At 46.1% G+C, this 22,833-nt stretch overlaps 1 protein-coding gene across 6 annotated transcripts in view; it reads right to left on the reverse strand.

Moving 5' to 3' along the window:
• SCLY (selenocysteine lyase) overlaps positions 1-22,833 on the reverse strand; it is a 951,200-nt gene that overhangs the window by 725,151 nt on the left and 203,216 nt on the right. For all 6 annotated transcript variants that reach the window (XM_069618226.1, XM_069618229.1, XM_069618227.1 and 3 more), the window contains one exon: positions 5,441-5,541. In XM_069618226.1, coding sequence (XP_069474327.1) covers positions 5,441-5,541 — 101 coding nt within the window. The remainder of the gene's footprint in view (positions 1-5,440; positions 5,542-22,833) is intronic.

The following is a 22,833-nucleotide window of genomic DNA, read 5'->3' on the forward strand; positions in this document are numbered from 1 at the left end:
AATAACAAATAAAGATATGGGCTGCCTTTTGAAAACTAGCCAAACAGGTTTTCTGCCATGTCTTAAGGGACAGTTGGCTGACCACAGGAGTGGCCTAACCCCCGGAAGAAGGAGCCACAATAGATTATAGGACATATGAGTGCTAATTGCTACCTTGGAAAACTTTGAATGGACCAAAAGCACTAAACAGCCGAGGCTCATCAGACTTTTGTCTGGGCTGAGGCCTCTTACAATAGAGATTCTGGGACAAGGACATGTGAACAAGGAAATCACATGTCCCTGCAACTTCTACTGGGAGCTTCAAAGCCAACTCAAGAGCAGCCTTGTAAGCTATGCCCGTATATGGTGAACAATGCTGACCATTTGCCTCAAAGGACTATTTTATTAACAACATTTTTAAAGACTTATCTTTGCAACAGGACTTCGCAGGAATGTAAAAAGTTAACAGTTTAAATGTAATTTTGTGGTTTTTAATTTAAGATGTGGTAGCCTTCACTGCCATATTGGGAACAGAAATGGCAGAGAATTTGACAGTCTGAGGAAAAACTATTAGATAGGCGAAGCAAAGTCTGACAAACGTGAGAATTGGACGCCCATGCTCCAAGTAAAATATGTAATCTGCCTATGTAATTTGTTAAGGTGCCACAACTGTAAAAATGTGCCATGTATGTCAAAACTGGGTTGGGGCAAAATTAACTGTGGGAGGTTCTGGACATAGTAAACCCACATCATAAAGCTGATGTCAGGTCTCCAAAAGTCCAACCAGCTGACCAGAAGGCGGTAACAATCACCCTTGCCCAATCCAGTTGTTAGAGGTGCTAGCTTAAGCCTGCCCCACCATATAATCCTCTGATGTCACCATGCTTTATAAATAAGGGAGCCTGACAGAACTCTGACACTCTTCTGAATTTTCCAGCACCTGCATATCCAGATATTCCACCTTCACTCTGCAAGATTCCAGACCCCACTGCCAGAAAAGGAATAGTTGCCCCAGGCCTTCCTATCCAGGCAGAATCACGCTTCAGCACTAAAACCCCATAACAAAATCCCACTAACTTCAGGGAGAAAGGGGAAAAGTGGCTGAGCCCGCTTTGGGATTCTCCAGTGCCGCCTGCTTGCCCTGCTTACCCGCTCCATCCAGCTGAGGTGTCGCTGTGCCGTGACCAGACCTTTGCCTAGCTGTATTTTGCCAGGAGAGCCCGCTATCCAGTGACCAGATCCTTTTGAGTACAGAATTCGGTTGGCTGTCCCAAAGTGCAAACTCCAGCACTGATTGTGAGTATTTCCCCATCCCATAACATACCCCATATTGACCCCTTTGTCTTTGCCGTATTTTCTAAGTATTCCTATCCATACCGTGATTACTTGTCTAAACTGTTCTAATTCTCTGTGCACCCGTCCTTGTTTTTCTAGTGTTAGCGCCCTTCTTTCATTCACCCCATCTTGCAACTCCTTAGCAATATTTTGATTAAATAAATAAATGTTCCCTAAAGAAAAGGGGTACACTGAGTGAAGGGTTACAACTGCAGCGTAACTTTTATATTCACAGGTGGTGTTCCTCTTTTCTAGCCATTAAATCTTGTGTAAGTAAAACTTTTCCTTTCCTTCCAAACCGATTTTCGTTTTTTAAATGCTTTATTTTCCTAAAATTGAATCTCATTCCACCTTGAAAATCTCATTCAATTTTTCAGCTATAGCCATCCTTTCACTTCTATATTGTCCCTGTAATGTGCCTCTATCCCGAGCCCAAAAACTGCATAATTCAGAGTATTTCACCCGTTTTTCTGAAAAACCGTTTTTGACATATAAAACTGCAAACTAGAATAAAATGCAACTTTTCCATGTGTGATTTGACTGCACTGTGTTTTCAATTTCAATCTGCTTTCTGAACTGTATGCCATTGGTGATACCTTAACTTATAGTTGCTAGAGATATGACATCCCTGAGACTGTGATAAAACATATGTACTTCATTATTTAAATTACACATAGAATTTATCATTTTTTTTAAATCTGAGTGTCATTATAGGCCATTGCAAAGAGTTTTTGCCTCTTTGATTCCGTTTGCTGCCACAGATTCCGGACTACCTGCTGCTTCTTTCTATCCACTCAGAAATGTGGGGGGGGGGGGGGAAGGGCTCCTATTCATTTGTGCTTTGGATATGTTCTTGTAGAAGGTTACCCAAGGGTATTTCAGTGGTTTTCATTGCAATTATCACCCCATTGGTGATTGCTGCCCAATATAAAAATTGTGTGATTTTCTTTGAAATTTAAATAAATAAATATTGTGTTACCACCCACTGGCCTGGTTCATGGTCCATTGTGACCCAGGGTATTTGCAGATGGGGTATGAGACGGGTCGGTTATCGGCTCAATCTGAATTTGTTGAAATTAAAGAAAAACATTCAAATTGCGCGCTACATCTAAGGCTGAGGGCGAAGGTCCTGGTCCGGTGTGTGACGCCAAGTTAGAATCCTTAACACTCCTCAGTCCGGGAGTGCTCCTTCTGTTTCTGGCTTATATTCATTTTAACTCCACTGGTCTTCTTCATCCCACTATATTCTTGAGTTACATTTGTTATAACTCGATTGATCTTTTTCGTCCCAGTATCCAATAGAAATTGGTCAGTGTCTAAGGCATCACAATAGATAGAAAGGGGTTCTTCATGCTTTCTCTCAATGTGATTGCCGCCCTGGGTCTATTGAGGGTAATGGGAAGGGAGTTCCTCATCGGAATGGTAGTCCTTGTTCCCAGGGAGAGGGGACAGGGGAGTCTCTCCTGGTGAGGTTCCTCTTGCTGCAACCCCTAGGGAGGGTTTTGCGTAGCTGGCCCACTGCCCTACCCTCACAAGGAAAGGCTCCTCCCTTGGAAGAAGTGACTGAATCCTGTGTTTCTTCACATATCCTTGATTCTAGATCTTGCGAAGAGCCGTATTAAGGTCCTTTTGCTGTGAAACCCCAAATAAAGACTGGAGTTGTACAACATTAGTCTAAAACATTAGGTTACTTGCCTGATCGTGTTTTTCACATATGCTCCGAAAGATCATGTTAGAAGTGGGAGTACTGATATAGATTTGGGTGTCTTCAAAGTGGCCTTTCCAATACAACCTAAACATCCTGCAATTACATCTGCTCCCCCGCCTAGTGATAGTGATGCTTGCCCCCCCTCAGCAGCCACCCCAGTCTCTGGCTAGTCGAGAAAGTCAACTCAAACAAAGAGGTTTTGGAGAAAGAGAAATTCCCTTTGCAACCCAAAAATTCTCATTCCGTTTAAGGAGGGTCATCGCCACCTAGAAGATTGTTCTAAAACATTACCTTACTTGTCTTATCATGTTTTCCCCAGGTCTTTGTGACATCTCTTAAATCAGAAAAAAAGACAAAATCAATCGAGTTGTAGCTCTTTCCCCCCCCCCCCCTTAGCAGGCAAATGGGGAGAAGGTGCAAGTGGATCGAGGTCACCTGGCACAAGCCACGCCCACCTGGTGCCTTCCTGGTTGCTGCTCTTTTTCCCCACTTATCAAGCCCCGCCCATCTGCTGCCTTCCTGGTTGCTGCTGTTTTAGAGCCCTCCCAGCCTCTTTTCCTTTGAAGATGGGGAGCAGGTGCAAGTGGATCTAGGTCACATGGCCTAAGCTCCGCCCACCTGGTACCTTCCTGGTTGCTGCTCTTTTTCCCCACTTAGCAAGCCCCGCCCACCTGGTGCTTTCCTGGTTGCCGCTCTTTTAGAGCCCTCCCAGCCTCTTTTCCTTTGTAGATGGGGGAGCAGGTGCATGTGGATCTAGGTTGCCTGGCTTAAGCACCACCCACCTTCTTGACCTGTCTCTTCCTTCCTACTCTTAGATCAAGGGGGTCCGAAGCGAAGGGCAGACAAAGAAAAGGGCAATTGCTGTTTGGACCTGTTCAGACAAGAAGGACCCAGGGCCCGACCCCCTGCTCAGACAGCAGGTAAGCATGCACCAACATGTGTTTACTACCTCTGTCCCCACAGGCCTTGATTCTTCTACCCTGCTCCCCCTCCCTACCTCCAGCCTACTTCTGCAGGAGTCTGTCCTGATACATTCTGGTTTCACCATCACCGCCTGGCAACATTATGTGTTACGACTGACTTCTGCAATTGTAATCGCTCTCCCCTCTTGCTTCTCCACTCTTTGACTGCTTACTCTCCGTTCTCTCCTCCTCTCCCTTTCCATATCTCATCCCCTCCTTCCCTTACTTTCTTCTATGTACTTACTCTATCAGAATTGTCCCTGGACCTAGTATGATAGCAACCTTGTCTGTCTCCTCTCCTCCTCCCCTCCTCTTGCTTGTTTCACCTCCCTCCCCACCTCCAGCACTATCTGAAATGTCGTCAGGCCTAGTACGATAGTCTCTTATTTTGTTCCTCCCCTCTCTTTCTGCACCCCTCTCCCTCACCTTTTGTTTTTCTCCAGCTCTACCAGAAATGTCGTCAGGCCTATTACAGTAGTCGCCTGTCGCCTGTCTGTTTCAATTTCCTTCCCACTCTCCCCCTCCCTTCCTTATCTATGTCTTAGCTCTTGCACTATCTGGAATGTCGTCAGGCCGAGTACAATAGTTAATTTCACATCCTTAATGTTCATGGCCTGTAAGAATGTCATTGTATTTTCCCTTGTTCCCTCCCTTGTCTTGAAGCGCTTCGAAACACATTGTGTATAGGTGCTATAAAAAGAAAACTATCATATCATAAACCCAAGGTGCCTATTGGAACTGTTTTCCAGAAATGATAAACAAGAAATATTGTTTCTGCCTTGTAAAAGCCCAGGTTTCCAGTCAAAGAGAGAATACATTGGTTTCTCTCATTAAGGGCTGACCCCAGCACACCTGGTAGGTGACAGTGAGGAAAGATAATTCTAAACATTATGGGAGAACAGTGATGATAAAGTCACAGAGAAACAAGAGTGATGGGACAGCCACAGCAAAAGAAACAAACTGATAGAGAATTCATAAAACAGGTTCTGCTGTACTGAAATAGAAGGAAATGGCATGATAGATGAACCTGGCATCAACATATGGTATGTGCTGGATGTAATGGCTCTCAAACAGACCCAGTCCACTGTCTCTGGAGACTGAATTGCCAAAGTTGATTGCGCACCATCCCCTCCCTCAGAAGCCAAATGACAAAACAAAACATCCACTTTTTCATCCACAATAACACACTATTTACTGTTTTTGCATTAAAGGCATTCCCAAAACACAAACACATTGACACTCCCCAATGTTTTGGTATGTTTGACCTGGTATCCCTATGAGCACAACCATTTACCAGCATACGTCTATACTTATTAGTAATGGAATTACACCCTGGCTACTGCTACTTTCCAAAGTTCCGCTTTTTGAATCCCAGCTGTGAGTTTTATATGCTAGAGTTGGGTTGGCACTGCACAGGGGCCATGGCCTCTTTAGGGAGGGATGGGATCAGACTTACCTCTGTTCCCCCAGACGTGAAGATGATGTCATCAGGCTTGCCACCAACCATCATGGCGACATTTCCACGGGAAAGGTCTATAATCTCTTTTGCGTTAAGTCCTGGGGAGACCAATGAGGAAAAAAGGCCAGTTTTTCTAATGAAATCAACATACTAACTTCAGTATTCACATTCTCTCTCTGCCAGATACTTGGTTTGCCTAAATCTTAAGACACCATTTTGGATGGTTTAGGGCTCTACCAGGAAGCAGTGAGACTCTGTACACTGCAGGTTGTGTTGTTAGGACTAAAAGTGGGGATCAGTTACAAACAGAAGACACTTTCTTATTGCTATAAATCCACAGGGGCTCACTCAGCTTTAAAAAAAAGAAAAAGACATTATGAGCATGAGCTTTTGTAACATCCGTTTACATTTCAGAAATCAGTATTCTACTGTGTAAAAACTGTGAATGAACATTCAAGCTTCTTGCTTGGTTTCAAAACAGTCTTTAAGACATGCGGGCCAAGTATTTCATGAATGATTATATACAATGTCTGACTCCCTAGTGGAGTTCAAGCTCAACTAAAGAAGATGCCTGCAAATTGACTTCCATTTTGCCTGCCATGTGTCCCTGTTTGGCACTTTTTGGGAGCAGGCAGCTCACTCGTTGGCTCGTGTGCATCCACTAAATCTCTGTCACAGCTACGCTGAACTACATTGTAAGTTAAAATCTTTAAAGTCTATCTGGTTCTTTCTACCCATTAGGGAGCTGTGTGTTGTCTTCTACTTACATGTCCCTGATTTAAGGATAAAGCCCTATAATGCCTGGTGCATTTAAATAATATATGCTGATCTGTGTTTGCAGGAATATCTTGGTACACAACCACACCGCTACACATAAGACAAATGAACCATAACACATACAATAATGTAATCCATTATGCTCTAGGTTAAAAACATGACTTTAGTTGAACTTTATGACAGACAACCCAAAGTTATCAGATTACTCAAGTAAAGCAAACAAATATAACTGACCCTTGACCCTCAAGGCACCTTACTAACCAACTCAGGAAATCACCGGTGCCAACAACCCCCCAGAACACTGCTCCAAGGTGGATTAAGCATAACCTCAGAAAGTCTACTAATGTTCAACCTCCCTCCACCAACATTCCAGGGTAGTGGGACGAATCCCAAGATGTCATCACTGCTTCCGAATGGGGAGCCCCTTCCGATGAGGCTGCTACCAGATAGTCCCCTTGGGAGTGGTACTCAGTGGGTGGATGTCATGGGAGGGGAAACTCCCTTTAGGACCGGTGATGACCATATCGGGAGAACACTGAATCCCTGTCAATCACCTGACCTTGGACCATATCACTACAACAACCCCATCTCTCCTTCACCTCCTCCCTCTCTACCCCTACCCTCATATACCACACATTTTTGTAGTCCAACGAAAGTAGAAAGTACTGAGACGAGGAAGATCTCTAGTGAGTTACAACATATCTCACACAGTACTGGGACGAGGAGGCGGCGCAGAGCAGTACAGAATACTTACCAGAACCACTTTTCCCATTCTAGTGGTTCTCGACAGCCGATGAAAGAAGCCATGTGAAAAGCAACAAGGGACTTGACCAAGTGTCAAGCCAACCCTGGAGGAGCCGCAAGAGCAAGCACAGACCAGGAGTGAAGGCGGAAGCTGAACGGGATGCCGAGAACGGAGGGAGAGAGTCCAAGGCTGGTCCAGGACACGAGGACCATACGGACAGAAGGTGGGCTCAAACTCTGAGGAGTGTGCATGGAAGAAACCGTGCTAGCAGGAACTCCAAAAAGACTGATGAATCGTGGCAGAGCGAGAGAGGCTACAGAACGCCACTGCAGCCCCGTGACAGAGCCCAGCTGCCCCGGAGGAACTGACACCCACCCAGTAATGTATGCGGTTGGCTTGGAGATGCGCTGGAGGCCCAATGAAGTGGTAGCACGAGCTGAGAGCCTAGAAAAAGATGGTCTGGAACCCTGAAACCATGGGAGAAATGATGGTTGATTGGTCACAGGCTAAGGCACGGCAGGAGAGTGAACTGAGCCTATACAGTGAGAAACTAAAGTCAGAAGTGCGAATCTGGGACCCGCACCCATAATAAAGAGAACTGTAAAACAGTACACATGCAGTACTTGGCAGGCGAGTAAACCAAGTCTGTATGTGACAACAGTTTGGCGAGTGCATCCAGGCTGTTCTTCGTCGCAGTACCTGGTGGGAGGAACCCAGGTCTACCAACCTGGGCCAAGGACCCACTTCAGTTTGGAAACACATCGAAACTCCATTTGTGTTTGCAACTGTGCCTGGTGAAAAGGAACCAGGTCTGCCAATCAGGTTAAGGTACCCAGGACAGTGTAGAAGCCTGAGATAGGCCAGCTAGGGGATGGAATTTCTCCAAACTGTTGTTTAACTTTCACGAGCAGCCTGAACAAGGCCGGGGAAGGAAGATATTCCCCAATTCCTCAAGGTCTGAAGATTCCAGAACTGTCTTTTGTCCAGGGGAAGGGTACCACTCCCTTTGGGCTGGAAAAAACTAAACTCATTTTGGTTTAAACTTAGATGTGAGGGACAGAGTCAGGATTCGGACATTGGGTCTTTTGCTTTGGACATTCTGACACAAGTTATTTCAGTTTAGTAAGGGAAACCCCTCTTAGAGTTAGTACGAAATAGGGTTTTCTTTTTCTTTTTACACTTGAATAAAGGTTTCTAATAATCACCATGACCCATGCATGTCAGTCTTACTTCGGCATCCTTACAGTAGCCAAACCTACTATACAAGACAATACTCTGGCTATCAGCCTAAACACCCACAAACGCCCCACCCCCCACCAAGAAATCAGAAATCCCATCACTAAAAATAGGCACACGTAGATACACTATCAAAAATGAAAACAATGTCTGCTAATTCATCGAAAATGTCAATGTGGACTTGGTAGGAATCACAGAAATATGGCTCACTGACCATTACCAAACACGTGTGGGCTCCATAATACAATCTAGCTATAAAATGATCATGTCAAATATAATGAATTAAAAGGGAAGGAGGAGTAGCCCTTGCTTACACAGAGAGACTAAAGATAATTCAGGTGGACACACATCCCACTCGCAGTTTTGAAAACAATTGTTTGGAAATACTACATCAAAAGTAACAAGTCTTCCCATAAAGATGAATATGCCCTTGACATCATCTACTCATTTGAGATAAGACTTCACACAAACCACACGCACATGCATGGGAAGTGTCAATCTACCCAAAAGGGCAATCAAAAGCATTAGATCCTTATAAGACAAATGAACAAAGTCCACAAACACATTTTGATACATTTCACACTGCCCAAGATGGACAACAATACCAGAAAAAAATCCCTCGTTCTAGACAAAATGAACGTAGAAATCACCAAAACATTGGACATTGTTGCACCAATGAAACCGAAAAGAATAAAAACCATAACGAAGATCAATAACAATTTGATGATTGACTTGCCTTAAAAGAGCAACTGGCAATCTAGAGCACATATGGAGGAATTCATGACAATCCGACGTGGAAAATACATAGCAGGAGCTACCAAGAACAATTGTAATAAAGAAACAAATTAGAATATGAAACCATATTTTTTCTGCACAACTGAATACTAAAGATTTTTTTAGAATTCACAATGAACTAACCCACCCAAAATAATCTAATCAACCCAAACCCTCAAAGGAACTGGCACATTCTCTTGCTCTGGACCTTCAGGATACAGATTCCCAAAATTCAAACCAACAGTGATCACCAGATACGATCAGATCAGACAGAGCATCTGCCATAAAGCAAGGCCATCCTCCTCGGTTTATGGAATTAAACAACAACCCAGCAGTAAAGCTGACTAATATCTCTAAGAAACTGAACACCTCTGACACCATGATCAAGAAAAACATAGCTTACCTGACGAAACCAATGACCGAATTTCGTAACACATCATCAGTATTGGGTGTTAGGAAAGATTTTCTTATATTTTTGCAGCTTCCCCTCTATCGACATTAATGGAATCCCCTACCCTGTTGCTCGGATTTGTACCCTATCCTGACTTATGAAGTTAAGTAAAGCCTTTTTTGATTTACTTTCCTTGTTCTGCTCAACTCTTTTGGAGGCACTGTCCAGCCCACACAAATACCAATGCAGAGGGACTATGTTCCCCTTGTAATATTATTTTGTTGTTTTACTGTAGCACAATCACCTTATAGTGAAGTGCTGCAGTGGTACTTTATATCCCTTTTCCTTTTGTAACATTTCTGTTACTTTTGTGAGGTGTCCAAGATGGGCTTGTGGCAGTAGTTATTTTTCTACTGTGCTTTTACCATGTGCACTCTTGCATTTTGCTGCAAAATGCGATTTTGAGTACTTAGTACTCAAAATGGCTGCACCAAGCATTTTTCACCCTGTGCTTTGGACTTCCTCCTCCTCCTCCTGTGATGAATCAGAAGGAGTCGGACTGAAGGAAGACATTTCAAGTGTGTTTATTAAACTAAAAATGAAAATGCCAAGACAGGGTCCATAGGGACTTTGCACAGCTCCTCCAGGACTACTTCTGGAGAATCCATCACCCACAGCAGGGAGGCTACACCTTCTTTTCTCCCCCACACCAAACATATACTAGAATTAACCTCTTGCTGATACCTCAGGAGCAAAGGGACCTCGCCCTCGCCCCCGCACCCCCAGTGTTGAAACAATGACATGTCTGACGATGAGATGGTCACGGTGGAGTGGTGGGTTGGAAATGTCGGGGGGGGGGGGTGCCTTGTAATTATGGCCTCATGCAGGACCCAACTTTCAGGGAATTTATGAGGAAGGAAATTCAGTGCTTCTTTTAGATAAACCCCAGCGGGGATACACAGATGAAGTATGTGTGGGAGGCAGGACCAGCTCTTTCAGGGGCCTCTTGATAGCAGAAGGGGCACAGAAGAAAAGGGAGAGGGCATTGACGGAGCAACAAATACCGGGGGATATTCGAAACATGTGGGCCCGACAGACACAAACAGGGACTGAACAGGAAGTGCTCCTGAAAGACATGAGGGACAAGAGGCAGGAACTGCACTCACTCCTTTTAGGGGGGAGGTGGTTAAGAGGCTACGATATGCTAAGCAAAGATACTATGATAAGGGAGACCGAGCAGGGACGTCGTTGGCAAATAGGATAAAGGAGGCCGAAGTGGAGAGGAACGTGGAGCACATCAGGGATGGGTGGGGGGCCAAATGGGAACGCAAGGGAAAATATTCAAGAATGCTTCGCGGAATACTATGAGGGCCTCTACGCGTGACCCCATAGAGAAGATGACGGGAGGGTAAAGGAGTACTTGGACCGGCTCCCCATGTCGCGGTTGACAGTCGAGGAGAGATGAATGCTAGAAGGAGACATCATGTCCAAAGAGGTGCGGATGCAATAGGCACTCTCAAGCCAGGCAAAGCCCTGGGAGAAGATGGGTATACCTCAGATTTTTACAAGCAATTCCAGGAGCTCCTTGCAGAGTCGCTGGCCCATGTCTTTATCTCCATTGAGGGAGTGGGAAATATCACCCACGTTCCTGGAAGCATTGATAGCGGTCATCCCCAAACCGGATAAGGGACAGGGAACAGTGCTCTTCATATCGACCTATCTCACTGCTGAACCCAGACGCCAAGATTTTCGCCAGAATATTGGGAACCAGATTGGAAGCTTACCTCCCCAAGCTGGTCCACCCGGACCAGACGGGATTCGTGCGCAATAGGCAAGGATCAGATAATTTATGCAAGACCTTACATATCATGACTGAACCTTAGGTGAGGCGCAGTGGGGCACTGCTTTTGGCGCTTGACGCAGAAAAGGTGTTCGACCGGGTCACCTGGTTTTTCATGACATGGGTTCTAGAGAAAGTCTGTATGGGACCCAAATGGTTGGGCTCAATTGCGGCTCTATAATCGTCACCAATTGCCAGAGTAGTGGTTAAAGGGCGAACCTTCAGGGCCCTGGAGCTACAAATGGATACAAGACAGTGCTGCCCCTTGTCACCCAGGCTATACGCCCTGGTTATGGAACCATGGGCACTGGAGGTATGGGGAAACGAAAACATTAAAGGAATGGTTCGCCCAAAAAAGGGTATTGCAAAAAAAGATGGCCAATAATAAAAAAAATAGATAGGAACTTTAAAAAAAAAAAGTGCCAATGTAAAATTTTGAGCAAATGAAGCTCAAAATTTACAAAAGGAAGCACATGGGGGCATCCATTTTGTGAAATCGATGCCCGCCTGTGCTTGCTTTTGCGGCACTAATGAAGGAAAAGCCAGCCAGCTGTAGTAAACAAAAGCTACCACTGGGTGGCTTTTCCTTCATTGGTGCCGGGACTCGGAGGACGCAGACCGGAGACTACAGGCAGGAAAGCTGCAGCTGCATCTCGGTAAGTGCTATTTATTTTTAAAATAATAAGCACTAGCTGTGTTTTTTTTCTACGTTTTCTGGGCAGAAGGAGCCCGGAAAACTTAGAAATAAAACCGCAGCTTTAAAAATGTATTTATGTTTGCAGTAGCTTTTGAAGGTACCGCAAACATAAATACAACGTTATTGTGTTTGAAAACGCTGCAGGTTTTTCCTTCTAAGTTTCTCAGGCTCCTCCTTTCTCAGGAGCCTGAGAAACTTAGAAAGAAAAACCGCAGCGTTTTCGAAACACAACCGTGTTGTATTTCTGCCTACAGCTGCTTTCCCATTTGGGGCTTTCGGGCTCCCCACGGAGACAAAAGCAGTGGGTCCATATGGACAACAGTCCTGGCACCGGTAACATTGGGTGAATGGTTGTGGGTCCCACAGAGGGAGATACCCAAACGAGTGCTGTTGCATCCTATCCTAAAAGTACTGGACAGTGTGGAAGGAGGGCAATGCCACGCAATGGCTCACGTTGTGCCCTTGACATTGAGCTCCATTTGGGCCCCACCCCTGGGAGACCAGATCAACGGTCTGGTTCAGTTTCAACTCTGGAATGAGGTGGGCCTGACCTGGGCTGGACAGATGTGGGCAAAGGGAGACTATCTACCCTTGGAACATCTGGAGGAATGCCTCCATATAGGCAAGCTATCAGTATTTCATTATCTACATCTTAAAGGGGTGCTGATGGAACAGAGATGGGGAAACAATCGGAGGCGTGAACTCATGACATTTGAGAGTGCATTACTACATGGGACCGACACAAAGGGCCTGTATGGTGAGCTTAGGTACACTTATGAGGGTGGAGTCTTGCCGGTGAGGGCCACGTGGGCGGTAGACTTGGGCAGGGACATTTCAGATCAATTATGGGACACGATGTGTAAAGGAGTCAAGTTGTCCACGGTGTGACCACAGTATAGGATGAAAGCTATCAAACTTATTCACTGCTGGCGCTACGCCCCGAATGTGCTAGTAAGCATGTACCTGGGGGAAGACTCACGCTGATGGAAAGGCAAACCTGAGGGATGAAATAGACGCAGCTCCCATGGAAAAGAAATGGGTCCTAAAAGCCACGGCCATAAATGAAATGGAATACTTAACGCACCTGATGGATGAGACATGAACAAGTACTGAAGGGGCCTGGCTTCAGTTTTTCGAGAAATATCATCACTGAATAACCGAGAGACTTAATGTATAAAAGGGGTTGAAATCGGGAGTGAGCTCACACAGGAATGCGTGTGAGGGGAGGTTTGGGGTGAATTATATGTACATTTCACTGAAGGCATGGTTGTAAATTCGATATTTGTTTAAGTGTACTATGAGAAAACAATTTCGGAAAAAAAGCTAAATGCCAATCTATCCCTATTGCTAAGAGGGATTTACCTGCCTACAAAACTAGGGTGCCTGTCTATTGTCAAAAATAAAAAGTAGTCCTTAGTCCAAAAACCTAATCGCTATCTGGCGTGACCACTGTAAAAAATAAACATGAATTAAACCAGAGCACTAGGCTTCTGGCTCCGGTTTTATCCATCCCAGATTTCGGTAATATCTCTCTGGGATATTATTCTCTGTCCCAAACAAAATGTTCAATGTCAGTTCACCAAAGAAGACGCTTCCAACTCCCATTTTAACTACATAAGGAAATGTTGCAACTCTTGATAGATATAAATCCAAAGTATTGTATCCTTTTAACGGAGGGATGTTTCCTTCATGCCTTTTCCACCCTTTTGGTTGTTCCCCTCTTGGCTCTTGTTTTGCATGTTTGAATCCTCCAGGTTCGCTTCTACTTGGATAGTGTACAATGTCACTTGCTTCAATAGGGTTCTCCTGACCGATCCGATTCTCCATCTTGGGTGATCTCTTTGGCCGTGGCCAATGTTCAGGACTCGGTTTCTAGGGCTCTCGTAACCTGTTCTGGCTTCTTGCCTCCCTCTGCCCTGGACAACCCTGGCACCTCTGTTACCGTCGGATCTGCTCCAGCGGGATAGCGTCTCATCTTGAAGGTTTTCATTTGTTCGCCTCTGGCTTCTCCGGTAGGTCAGCGCATACTTTCTGGACTCTGCACGTTTTGGCAGTCTTCTTCCTCGTATTCGGAGAAGATGGTTCGTTCCTCAGTGTGACTGGTTTCAGCGTCATTCTGCAGGCCGCAGACCCACCACGGCTGCAGCATGGTCACGCTACTTGAAGAAACGGTCCTTCCATCTGAGTGTCGGTCAGGGCTGGCTTGCCACTCAGTGCCAGCCTTCCTATGGCGTCCTTCCTAGCTCCTTCTCTCCCTCCATGCTACCGCTGGTTCTGCAGTGCAGCGCAGCGCAGCTCTGCCCGATCCGAACATTCTCACCTCAGAGGCTCGCCTCTTCGTAGGATTCCTTCTCCTCCATTCAAGGTTCTTCATCTCTTTATTTCCACTGCCATATTTGAAAGGGGCGTTGTTTTCCCTTTGACTGTTGAGTTCAAGGGGCATTCGGCATTACCTGGAGCCAAAGAGGTGGAAGCAATGTCACTATTTGTTGGATTGTAACATCAGTCTTTTCTATTCCCATATATGCAAACAGTTTAATCTTGATAGAGAGTTTCTTATAGGAATGGGAGTCCTTGTCCCCTTGACCTTCCACTGAGGTCCCAGTTTCCCAGACCCCTAGGGAGGGTCTTGCTCAGCAGGTTTACCTCCCTAGCCTCAAAGAGGGTGGCTTTCCGCTGGGGAGAATAGCCCAGATGTCACACTACCATCTCAGGTCAGGAAATGCTATATATAGTAAGCCCTTTCCCAAGCAAAACTTTGAATTTTCCTGGCAAAGTGGCTGTGGACGTGTGTGGTCCTGGCTGGATGTGGACTGTCTTATCCCAACGTGCATTCCAGCCAGGGGATATATGATATGATATGGCATTTATAACGCGCCTACACACAAGTGTTTCAAGGTGTGACGAGGCAAGGGAGGGGGAACAGAGGGAAGCCAGAAACAACCATTTTACTAGGCCGGGTGACATTGAGATTGCGCAAGTGCAGGGGAGGGGGATAGCGGAGGAGGCAGTGCAGTGCATAGGATAAACAGTAAAAGAAATATATATATAACAATAAATAAAAAGTGCGGCCAGCTGAAGTGCAAAGGTAAGTGCAGACATCAGATGCCAAGTGCTGGAAGGGGATACAGGAACAGTTTCTGAGTACAAGAGTTGCCAGGGGGGAAGTGCAGGTGTGGAGGGGAGGGGACCTGGGCCTGAGATCAGAGGGTAGCCAGGTAACCAGTGCAGTTTCAGTTTCAGCGAGGAGATCAGCAGAGGAGAGGAGGAGAGAGAGCAGAAGCAAAGGGGAAGGTTTTGAGGAGCTTCCGGAACCGGAGATGGTTCTCCTCAAGTTTCAGAGCGGCAGGGAGGCTGTTCCAGAGGGATGACCCAGCAGAAGAAAAATCTACCGCCAACTTGTTGCTTGGAGAAGCAACTGACCCTAAGGGAGCTGGAGGCAGATAAGCGAAGAGCTCGAGAAGGAAAATATTTAGGAAGAGAGAGATGAAGATATTGAGGCCGCAGAAGGCCTTGTGGACAAGGCAGAGGGTATTCTCGCAGCCACTGGGAGCCAGTGCAGAGATATCAGTCCTGGAGATACGATCCCTGGGTTTGAGGCCAAGAACAAGTACAGATGAGTTGCAGAGGGCAGAGAGTAGACGCAGGCATATTTAGAAAGAGGCTGTTGCAGTAGTCCAGCCTAGAGAGAACCAGAGCTCTGGAGACAGTGAGCTTCTGGGGGAAGAAGAGGAAAGGAAGAATACCTCTGAGGAGGTGCAGCTGGTAGTGTGAATTCTTAGAGACGTCAGAGATGTGAGGAGAGAAGGAGAGTGTGGACTCAAAGATGACCCTGAGGTTTTTAGCCTCACAGGGCCAAGAGAGGTCGGCCAGAGAGTGACAGGAAAAGAAGGAGCAGGTGTGCCGATGAGGAGTATCTTGGTCTTCCTGGCATTAAGACAGACAGAGATCACTGGCTGCACACGACTCTTGGATCGCAGACCGTCAGAGATGAGAGAAGGGGAAGCGGTGGCGGAAGGGAGCCTGAAAATGAGCTGAGTGTCATCGGCATAGCACTGAGAGTTGGGGCAGAGAGCGGCAATGCGGTGGGCAAGAAGTGCCAGGTATTGGTTGAACAGCCAGGGAGAGAGGTTAGGCCCTGGGGAACACCACAGGTAGCGGCAGAAATAGAGGAGAGGAAGGACCCAAGTTGGACCTGGGAGGGTCGATCAGAAAGGAAAGAAGTCAGCCAAGCCAGGGCCTGATCAGTGATACCCAGGTTATCACGGAGACAGTTGAGAAGGATCGCATGGTTAACCGAGTAAAAAGGCAGAAGAGAGATAAAGTACGAAGCGGACATAGGGGGTGTTGGAATCAAGGTTGGAGAGCAGGTCTTCACGGATGTTCAGGAGAGCTGTTTCCGTGCTTCTGGCAGCTCTGAGGCCAGACTGATGGTCATGGAGACAACCAACAGATTCAGTGTGAGGATTAAGCTGGGAGATGGCCAGCTTTTCCACGAGTTTGCCCAGGAAAGGAGTGATGGAGATTGGGCAATAGTTAGCCAGACAGGAAGGGTCGGCAGTGTGTTTTTTAAGAAGAGTGTGCACAAGGGAGTGCTTCAGGGGGGAAGGGAAGGCTCCAGTGGCGAAGGAGTGGTTGGGGAATCAGCCAGAGCAAGAACCAGGGTGTCAATGTGGTCCGTGAGGGTTTTGGAGGAACAGGGGTGAACCTGCTTAGACGAGATTTTCATAGATCAGACTTGTCTAGAAACCTTGTCAGGGGAGAACAGAGGAAAGGCAGAGAAGGAGGAGAGGAGGTGGCCGAAAAAGGGTCGGACGAAGAGCAGTGAGGAGGGGGAAGAGGAGGAGAGATAGGAAAGGATGACATGAGAAGCCAGGGCTGTGCAGAGGGCCTGAGAGGACAGGAGAGGTAGAGACTGCAGCAGGATTGGCCAGCTCCTTGCAGATTTTAAAGAGTTCGGCCGAGTTGTTAGATGCCGCACAGAACAGGCTTGGATGTGGGTTCTCTTCTTAGTGCGGACAGAGAGCCGGTATTGTCTTTGGAGCAGGCGGCAGGCCAGTTTGTTAGAGACTGTACCAGAAGCACGCCATTTCATCTCGGCCATCCTGCACTTGCTTTTAAAGGTGATGAGGTCTGAGTCATACCAAGATTTGCACTGGGCTTTGGGCTTCAAGCAGATCCTCATGACAGGGGCAAGAACATTGAGAGTATCAGATATACCATAGTGGAGCATGGAAAGGGCTGTGTCAGGGTGCGAGTCAGCCAAGGTGGAAGAGGAGGGTGAGAAAGTGGCAGCGAAAGCCTCAACTGACACATGTTTCATGGGTCGGATAACCAAGAAGGTAGGTGTTAGTGCTGGAGTTGGCTTGGCCTGAGCGGGTAGAGAGGGTGAGCCAGGAGGAAAGGAGAAAGTGATCATTCCAGAAGAGAGGAGCGGTGAGAGGGATCGATGGGGGAAAGATGCCTGTGACTGGGCAGATGTAAAGCAAGAGGCTGTCCAGGATTAGACAGCCCCTAGTAGTTTGAATGGTGGGGAACCTTGCACTTGGTGGGATGGGGGCGACCCCAGATCGAATTGGGAATAAAAGGAGGAGTCCTACAGCCATTCTTCAGATAGTCATTTAGAGCCAAGAAAAGAAAAGAAGTCTGCTGAAGACCTGAAGACTGCCATTGAACACAACCAGCATGGTCACCAGCCAAGTTGTGACAAAGCCCTGCGTCCCTGCATCAATCTCCTCAAGACCCTTGTTAGTGCTTCAACCCTTGGGCTGGCGGCACCAACACGTCTGGGCACCTGCATGAGGATTCTGCCCTCATAAATGTCCCAGAAGCATCCTGTGGTCGACTAGCTTCATCCAGGGCATCTTCGGTACATCAGCCCCCATTCCGAGGTTTTGGCCTGGAATGCTGCAGGTCGTACCAATCCTTCTGCAGTTGCTACTCTCCAACACAAATAGAGGCCTTTACCTGGAGCAAAGTTATCTTCATAGCCAAGAGTTCCGCCTGCCCCCCTCTGATCGGGTTGTTCATCAGTGCTCCCCATCTCAGTCAAGTCCTGGGGTCTCCTGTCATGGTAGGGTCCTACAGTAGTTGTCATGCTACGCTACCTGGGTCGTCCAGCTTTGGGAAATCCAGAACCACAGTCTAGTCAGACCCAACCCTGAACCAGAAAACTGGACCTGCGGCTCCTGGACGCCCTGGGAACGGACATTTAACTGCAGTCAGTCAGCCCAGCACTTTTACTTCAGTTGAACATTCCATTGCATGGTTGCAATTGTTGGAGTTCCAGCCAAGGATCCTTCCAGGACTTCACCTAGTGTGGTGGGTTTGGCAGAGTACCCCTAATCTACTTGACATATTTTAATTTCTTCTTCACTGGAACCTTTACCTACCACTTGAATTTGCAAATACTTGTTCTTCACTTTTAAAGACTTCCAGTTCCCTGCTACTTACCTGGGCTCTTGACACTTTCAATGGCATTAGGGCTACTCACCTTAGCAGGGAAGGACTTCTGAAGTGGAAGGAGCCACCCTTTATACATTAAGGTACTTGTTTGAATTGCTTTTACGGTGTTCAATTTGCTTTACTGCCTACATTGTAATGTTTATTCTGAAAACAGCAAAAGCGTGTGTGTGTGTGTGTGTGTGTGTTTCTTCCAGTACTTTTTTAAACATTTAATTGGGAAGTGGTGCCCACGTCTCCCAAAATGGTAGCATGGTGCATCGCAACAGAGGCTTTTCAGAGACATTTCTTTGGATCGATGCGAGAGATAACTGCAGGTTATTTTGGGGTTAGCCAAAAACGAAAAGCACTGAAAAAATTTAAGGGAGCATTGGGCTACAGGTGGGAAGGGGGGGGGAGGACAGATGACCATGTGAACTTGGAGAGTTGGGGGGTCTAGAGACCAAGCATTTACAGTTTATCGAGGGAATACTGCAGTCATCTTGCGAGATAACCACAGTTACAACAGAAGACGAGCTCTGAAACGAAAAAACGTAACACAAAGCAAAGCCAGAAAGGGTGCAAAGAGAGGGGGCTAAAAACGGATGGGGAGGTGGGATGACCTCGGAAAGGGAAAGAAGCAGGTGGGGAGCGCCTGTGAGGACGGAGAAGACTTTTGCATTTTCAAGCGTAGTCGTGGTTATTGGTGCATCATAACTGCAGAATAATCGCAGGAATGCAAAATGAGTTATAAAAAAAAGGAAGACTAGTTCAAAGAACAGTAGTGTTTGAAAAGATACAGTGGGTACGGCGCAAGGCCATGCTCACTGGCCAGGGCAAAAGAACCTGGCTAGTGGGCCAGAAGGAAACCTGTAGGTGGAGCATGAACAGTGGCCATGGTCGAAGGCCATGCCTAGTGGGACCCAAAGAAACTTCTTGGTGGAACATGTACTGTGTTATGGCCGAAGGCCATGGCTAGTGAGCAGGAAGGAAAGGTAGTGCTTTAAAAGATATAGTGGGCACAGCAGAAGGCCATGCTCACTGCCATGGCTGAAGGTCCTGACTGGTGGGCCCGAAGGAAATCTGGAGGTCGAACATTGACAGAGGACACGGTCGAAGGCCATGTCTACTGGGTCCCAAAGAAACTTCTTGGTGGAACATGAACAGTGAACATGGCCGAAGGCCAGGACTAGTGACCTCTAAAAAAAAATATATGGTATAACAAAACCCTTAAAATTCACTGAAAAAGCTTTATTTATCAGATTTAACTCATCAAAACCCTTGAAATTCAGAGGATGTGGGAAGTCATGACCACCTTAACTCGGCGTGCTTCGTTGCAAAGCCCATGAGCACATACATATTATGAGAAAAGGGATTCACGATGACATACAAAATGGCATTATGGGGCACATCAACGGGAGTGAAAATATATTTGTGAGAAACAACTGAGACACTCTAGGTTGCAGCGCACTCACAGGACTTACTGGTTAATCAGAGGTAAAAGCACTGCATCCTTCCAGTGCTGTTTATTTATTCAAGGCATCCTAAAAAAACGAACACGTTTCACCACAAGGGCTTTGTCATATATTGTGCCACCAACTCTGCTCAATGTCTGTCCATGTGTGCACCAGACGCTGCATAATGTATGTCCAGGGCTGGCCCTAGGATTTGCAGGGCCCTGGGTGGCAAAATATGTGTGGGCCCCCCTAATTTGCAAAAATAGTGGCATCAGTGATATAATAGAATGAGTCTTTAGTATGCAAAGGTATCATGGGAAGTTAAATTAGAAACATTTTGCCATGCGCAAGGTAGTAAACAAATACACTGACGTCCAGTATATGAATTGTCAATATTAAAATTTACGTATGTGGTAATATCAGGAGTGATGGATTTTTTTGGGAAGTAGCAGACAGCCGAATACCTTGTACAGACTTCTCATTTTGGCAAACAAGGCATAGTGTGATTAAAGGGTTTGGCTGTGAGCACAGACTTTGATTAAGTGGAGAAGCCGGAATTTGAGACCAGTCTACACATCTCTTCCCAAATGTAATTGGTATAATTGAAAACACTATCTGTGGAAGGCATTGAAAAAATATGGGGATTGTGTTTTGTTAATTGAAACTAACTGCTGTATTTGCAGAAGTTTCATGATTGTTTGCGCCTAGGTGCCTACAGGCTTAGTGCGCTTTACAAAAGTAAAAATAAATAAATAATGTTCAAATTATCAATATGCTTTTATTTCCTAAACTAAACATAAGGATTTTTTTGATGGTCAAAAAAATTATAACAACTATGTTTAACAAGTGCTGCTCTCTACAAAATGAGAAGGGAGCCTCATTAATGTACCCACCTGAGCCTTGATTGGAGGGGCTGAGCAGGCCAACACTGTTTGCAACTTTCTGCTATAGGTTCCTCTGCTATTCTACACCGGCAAAGGCAACTGAGCGGTTTAGGAGACTGTTGCTGAGATGTTCTACGTTTAGACCGTCCTGTAAATCCTGTAAATCGGGTCTTCTTTCTTTTTCCTTCGGCAACGTGCAGTAAAATGTACATTGGGAGGAGTACGGCTCCCTCGTTTCACTTCGTGTGGGAACTTTTGCCACCAAAGTGAAATTCAAAAGCTGGCACCCAAAAAAATACACAAAAGTGAACATACCTTAAAGTGAAAAATCCAAATTTAGTTCAATTGCCCTTTCCCCTTAGAAAAAAGTGCACTAGACAAAAGAGCATTGGACTTTCAAAAAAAAAGTAATCCACAACAGAAAAATAACCCGAGAGAGGAAATGTTCCAATAAATATGCTGGCAAAGTATAAAAGGTGCTCACCGTTTAAACCCAGAAATATGTAGGGAAATACTCCCTGGAAAACAAAATCCCAATACGAGCATGGGCTTTGATTATAATTTGTCTGCAATGAAAACCTGGGTGAAATATTGGTAGCCAAATGCTTGAGCAAGCTTGCCGACCTCAAAAACACTTAAGGGGGTTGCGTCCGCCCTCTGAAAAATGTTACACTGTCCACACACATGTATCCTTTACTTATGCCGTGAAAAGCAGCACATGGCAACAATCGGAAAAATAACTGCATGAGTATCCAGATTGAAACCTCTCTTGCCACATCCTGGGCAAATATTCAGGACTCACTTGCCCTCCCATCATTTACCCTGCTCAAACCCCATGCCTGGCTTCAACAATACTATGCTTTAAGAGGATGACTTGAAAAGTACACATACCATAGTACAACTCAAATACATACATTCTGACAGCAAAAAGTTAAGCAAAAAGTGTACAATTGTGGCATTATTCCCCCATCTTGACTGGGAGACTACAAATACCAGATTGCAATTCAGCAAAAGGCAAAACAATTACCTTTTTATTTTCAAGATGTGTAATGTATGAAAAGGTTACCAGTTTGTGTTTCAGTGTGTCAAATGTAGTCTTCATATATGATGAAAGAAATCACATTCTACCAAAAATAACCACTTTTTGGTGGATTAAATATGAACTTTTGGCAGTGGCGGCCGCTATCATAGGGCGGCGACCCCCCCACTGGGACTCGGGCCGATGTTCAGAATAATAAAGCAGAAAAAAGCTTCAGAATAAGTTCTTCTGAATCTTTGCGTTTGCCAGAAGCGCGGGGGCGCTGTGGCAACAATACATTGTTCAACTTGTTGTCCTATCACTGGCGGGCTGCTACAGCGGGGCGCGTCCCGTTTTACACTGCATGGTAAAGTGCGTGGAGCTCGTAGCTCCACGCACTCTACGTAAACCATTTTATTAGGAGGCTGGCGGGGCGCTTGAGGGGTGGCCCCGCCAGTAAAATGTGTGCGGAAACAGCGCACCGAAGATTCCCTCCCTGCATAGATACAGTAATACATTACTGTATCTATGCAGAGGTGATGTTCGGAATCATCGACGAGATGAGCTGAGCTGAGCTGAGCTGCCCTGCCCAGCCCAGCCGAGACGAGACGGCCATTGCCAGAGAAGATTGCCGGTAAGTACCCATTAGTTCTGACCGTTGGGGTCATGTAACACGGCCCCAACAATGTCAGCACTGAAAGATGTGTAGGCTACACGTCTTTCAGTGCTGACTTTTGGGGCCGTGTAGGCAACTTGGGGCCCCTGCCCCGAGGCCTCCACTACCTGGAACGTGGGCACATCCCAGGTAGCGGGGACCTTCATTGGCCACGGACCATAGGTAAAGTAAGGCCCAGGCGCGCACCGCTTACTTTGAAAGTAAGCAGTACGCTCCTGGGCCAAAAGAAGTGAGCCACAGAATTTGTTTTGTAGGCCCTGCACAGCTGTTACTTAGCTTCTGCCTCTGCGTCGTTTGTAAGTCCATCTGTCACATTTTGGGGCGGGTAATGAGGAAACTGTTGTTCGTGTTAAATAAACATATTAACAGTAAAATGTTTAATCAGAGGCCTCGATGGCCTCTGGTTTGCCCAGGAAGCAGAGAAGCCCAGTTAAAATTAGATGGTGATAAAAAG

Source organism: Ambystoma mexicanum, chromosome 10, assembly GCF_040938575.1.
Source record: "Ambystoma mexicanum isolate Mex_15411 chromosome 10, UKY_AmexF1_1, whole genome shotgun sequence".
Classification (NCBI taxonomy): Eukaryota; Metazoa; Chordata; class Amphibia; order Caudata; family Ambystomatidae; genus Ambystoma; species Ambystoma mexicanum.